Here is a 4419-nt window from a genome sequence, read left to right as displayed (position 1 = left end):
TAGAATCTGATGTTTCAAATCAATATCAGATTTACTCTTCCCTTTGAAATGATAACTCATTCAATATAATGAAAATATTGATTTAAAGACAGACAAAAACAATTATTTATAATCTAAAAGTTTTTCAAATTCATTTAGGTAGATGAGAAACATAAAATGTATGTTTGTAAATAAGATTGCAAGCAGAGTGGATTTATCATGAAAGAAACAGTACAATTAAATATGTTGACATGAAAGATGACTTCATATGATTTAATACTCAAAAAATATGCATCAATAAATATTACTTAAAAAAACTAGACAGTTAAATTTAGATAAGTACCTAATACAATCAAATTCTTTTATGAAACAATGAATATAAAACAATGAAAATCAACCCTGAAAATCTAAATCAGAAGGAAGCAATGTTATGCACCAGAAATAAAGTTGAAACTGAACCAGTACAACTTCATAACTCCGTACCCAGTTTTTATTTTATTAATCTATTTTTGTTTCTAAAATAGTACATAGATATTAGCATCTTTATTTGGATTACAATATCATTTGAGGATTCTGAATCTTGATAAATAATACGATTCAAAGAACGGGTCAATCGAATTCAACCAGTTAAACTACACCAACAAGACCATTCAACCAAGCAAGATTCATTTAACAGGCTTGATTCGGCAATCAATAAATAAGAAATCCGGCAATGTTCAAATTGAAAGAACAGGCCTCAACTGTATACAAAAGAAGAAACCATATAATACAGAGGAAACTCAAAAAAAAACAAAAAAACATTCACTGTAACAATTCACTCACAACTTTAAGCATTTCATGCATGAGGAACCCGGCTTTAGCGCGGCTCAGCGTAAACAAACAACGGCGAGCTTCTTTTCATACTGACTGAGGATTTTGAGAAGCGATGTCGCTTTGCGCTTGGCACGAAGGGACCCGGCAGCGGCCAAGCTCTGGAGGCTCTCAATACTGGAAGAAATCATCAACAAATGGTTCACCATTTCTTCCCCGCCGCTCTTACAGAGCGACAAAAGCACCGAAATGGAATTCTCCTTCCCCTTGGGAGACCCGAGGCGAAGAAGCTCAACGAGCACAGGAATGGCGGTGGTCTGACCGATTGCACGCAAACCATCAACCGAAGCAGCCAAAATTGAAAGCACAGCAAGAGCATCGTCCGTTATACCGGCCCGTTCGTCCGTAAGAAGCTCAACGAGAACCGGTATAGCGCCGGCCGCAACGACCAAGGGCTTATTTCCGTTGTAGAGCGAGAGATTAAACAGAGCCGTTGCGGCGTCTCTTTTGCCCCGGGAGCTTCCCTGTTTCAAAAGCCCCACTAACCCGGGAATCGCTTTTGGCCGGCTCCCGATGCTGATCTTGCAGTCATCGATGACGGAAAGGCTGAACAGCGTGGCGGCGGCGTTCTCACGGGACTCCATCGACGCCCCTTTCTGCAGAACCTCAATGATTTGATCCAGCGCGCCCGCCGCCATTATCAGCGTCCTATTGTTGTCGTAAATCGACAGATTCAGAAGCGCCGTCACGGCATTCTCCTGCGTTCTCGCGTCTTTTGATTGGAGCAGTGAGACTAAGAAAGGAATCGCGCCGGCCTCTGCAATGCACCGGCGGTTATCCATGCCGGACTTCGCCAGCAACCGGAGCTCAAACGCGGCTTGTCTCTGAATATCTGGCGACCCCGTGGCGAGTTTCCCGACGAGAAAAGCCGCCGTCATTTTGATCGCCTCGAGCGCAGCCTGGCTGCTGGAAATGGGGTCTTTGCCCGGTTTTCCAAATTTGCCGGGGTTAACGTCAAACGGCACCGCGTTGTCTTCGCACCACTGCGCAATCAGGCTTCGCAGTGCGAAGTTTGGGATGAGGCCGAGGTGGAGAAGCTTCTGCCCGCTTTTAGGGCACGTCGAGTGGCCCGATTCGAGCCACTGGCAGATCGAGATGCGGTCATATGTGTGACCGGTGGCTACGATCACGGGGTCTTTCATGAGATCGAGGGAAATCGGGCACTTGAATTCGTCCGGGACGGTGAGCTTCTGCCGGCCGTCTGTGAACCCCGAGCTGGATGCCTCGGAGAAACTGGGCGAACAGGGCGCCAGGTCGTCTTCTTCTTGGACGACTCCAAAAATGACGCATTTTGCATACAAGAGCATGCCGATTATGTTGTTGAGAGTCGAAACCACGACCACCCCGCCTGTTCCTGCCTGTGCCGTTACCTCATCGTGTAGCTTCCCCAGCTCGGACTGGTAATCCCCCGGGGATTTGAACCCCAGACGTTCGAAGACGCGGGAGAGTCTGTACATGTCGGGGCTTCTTCTCTGCTCGAAGCTCTTCATGAGGTCGATCAGCTCGTTTCTGAGCCTTTCGTCTTCCGGATCGACGTAGGGTTTCGCTTTCCTGGCCTGATTGTGCACCAGCTCCACTTGTTCCTTTACGTCCGCCGTCACGTCCAGGAGCCGAATCGGCAGAAAATCTAGGGCTTTTACGATTTCCTTCGTCATTTCGTGGAGTTGTAACGACACGGATTCGTTTTCCATGAGGTTCCAAATAGTGCTCCGTTTCCTGCATGTGTCGATCCTCAGCTTGATTTTCTGTATTGCTATTGAAAGTTCCCGCAGGCATAGAATCGCAGAGGGTGGCATCGGGATTTCTGAGTCTTTGATCTCCTCGAATAGAACTGAGAGCAGCTTGATTCTTCTCGTTATGGAGGCCACGTTTTGAATTTGGAAGCCCTTTGGCTTTTCCATGGCTCCAATGTCGCGAGACTGTTGAATTAGGGATTGAACGAGGGCAGAAGGGGATATGTTTGTAGGCAGAGCAGCTGCGTCCGCCATTGAAGGCATGTTAAGTCTTACTGGTACGTTTCGATTTTCTGGTCTTGATACCCGGGATCGTTCGTTCATCCTTCTTCCCCAGTTTTCTTGTAGAATTGAATTTGGTTATTCTTTGAGATTAGAAAAAGATGGCAATTAGAATACGTCAAATGGTATATGATTGTTTTGTATATTAAATTCTAGGGTGCTCTTCCTGGTCGCCACTTGGAAGCTTTGCCATTAAGGACGACTCTAGCGCTTCGTCGACGAATAACTGTGGAACAGTTACAAATGCATTACAACAAACGCATATAGCTGCGACCGGCCCTTTCGAACCGGCTTTAGCCGTCTACCAGGCTGTTTGGGAGATAGATGGTGAAGCTATGATTTAAAATTGGACGGTTGACATAATAGTTCTTAGTCTTTCTTGGGGTTATCTATGTGTCTAAACTGCTTGCTTGAATGTTGAATGCGACCCTATTATCTTTAGTCAGGATAGTTATCCTACTATCCCTTCGTGGAACTTGTTATGTAGCAAACTATTTAGGAAGATATGTAAGAGGAATATTTTTCCCATGCATGTTTTTTTCCTTGTATAGCTTGTTAAATAGCTGGTGATATATTCATTTTCTTCTTTTGGTTATTTTTCATTCAGAAGTATGCTTGTACATAAAGGTTTAGTAGAGTATGTTTATAAATTCGAAAATAAATTATAAATATGTATAAGTTATTCATTCAACATTTTTTATTAGGAGTCAAGGATTAAGGAATTTTTATTCCACTAAAAGCAGGGTATTGGTCCCATCTCTTTAGGTATAAGGGGTGTTTTGTAAGACTTGATTTCTAGTAGACTCATTGACATAATTGAACTTTTGATATTGCTATTAGGATTTAACTCTATAGTTTATGAGTCAAACTCATTGACCTATGTTTCATAAGTAGGAATTCAACACAAAACCATCTCTCATGAGAATAAATGGAACACTTAGCACTCATTGGATTTGGGTGATGCTCACCGAGCCATCGATGGTTTCTTAAGTTTTGATCGTATCACTATATATTTTTTAAATATGGAAAAGGATGATTTTAACTATTTTAGTTTTCCAATTACATCATTCTTCTTGCATGGTACTAATAAACAAATTTCATCGACGTGGGAATTTTATCCTTGATGTAGTGACTAAATAGGAAATAGACAAATCATATTCACATAAGATTGAGATTGTCTTTGTGATTGACTACACACTCCATGAAATTGTATTGAATTGTGGAATCATTCTAAAATTTGTAAGGACAAGTTTCAAATTTTTGTATGGTATGACTTGGTTTACGTTACTCTCTAGTGCATGCTAATATTTCATCACAAGAGATAACACATGTATTAGTCAACCCTTTTTACTAGCTTTTGACCTTTATTGGGTGATAGAAAATAATAAGCTTGGGTATGCATTCACCTAGATAATTTTGATGTAAATAGTAATTCATTAGACTTGTCTAAATACAAAATATTATTGAGCTTATTGATTTTATATGTTAGTTAACAATGTTTAAATATCTAGGCAAATGTCATCAAATACTAACAAATGAATAATTAAGAAAATAT

At 41.8% G+C, this 4419-nt stretch overlaps 1 protein-coding gene across 1 annotated transcript; it reads right to left on the bottom strand.

Annotated features, from left to right (window-relative positions):
• Positions 1–575: 575 nt before the first annotated feature.
• LOC149549396 (U-box domain-containing protein 1-like) lies at positions 576–2906 on the bottom strand. The gene has a single exon (XM_089794907.1). It carries the CDS (start codon positions 2904–2906, stop codon positions 846–848), a length of 2061 nt encoding a protein of 686 aa, XP_089651033.1. The 3' UTR covers positions 576–845.
• Positions 2907–4419: the final 1513 nt, after the last annotated feature.

The sequence above is a fragment of the Cupressus sempervirens genome, chromosome 7 (assembly GCF_028749045.1).
Source record: "Cupressus sempervirens isolate cs-2001-9-10 chromosome 7, ASM2874904v1, whole genome shotgun sequence".
NCBI lineage: Eukaryota > Viridiplantae > Streptophyta > Pinopsida > Cupressales > Cupressaceae > Cupressus > Cupressus sempervirens.
Note: the sequence above shows the minus strand (reverse complement) of the source record. Positions and strands in the feature narration are given on the sequence as shown.

What these genes read in the sequence shown, in the direction of transcription:
- LOC149549396 (XM_089794907.1), bottom strand. Translation starts at nt 2,906, where the DNA reads ATGAACGAACGATCCCGGGTATCAAGACCAGAAAATCGAAACGTACCA.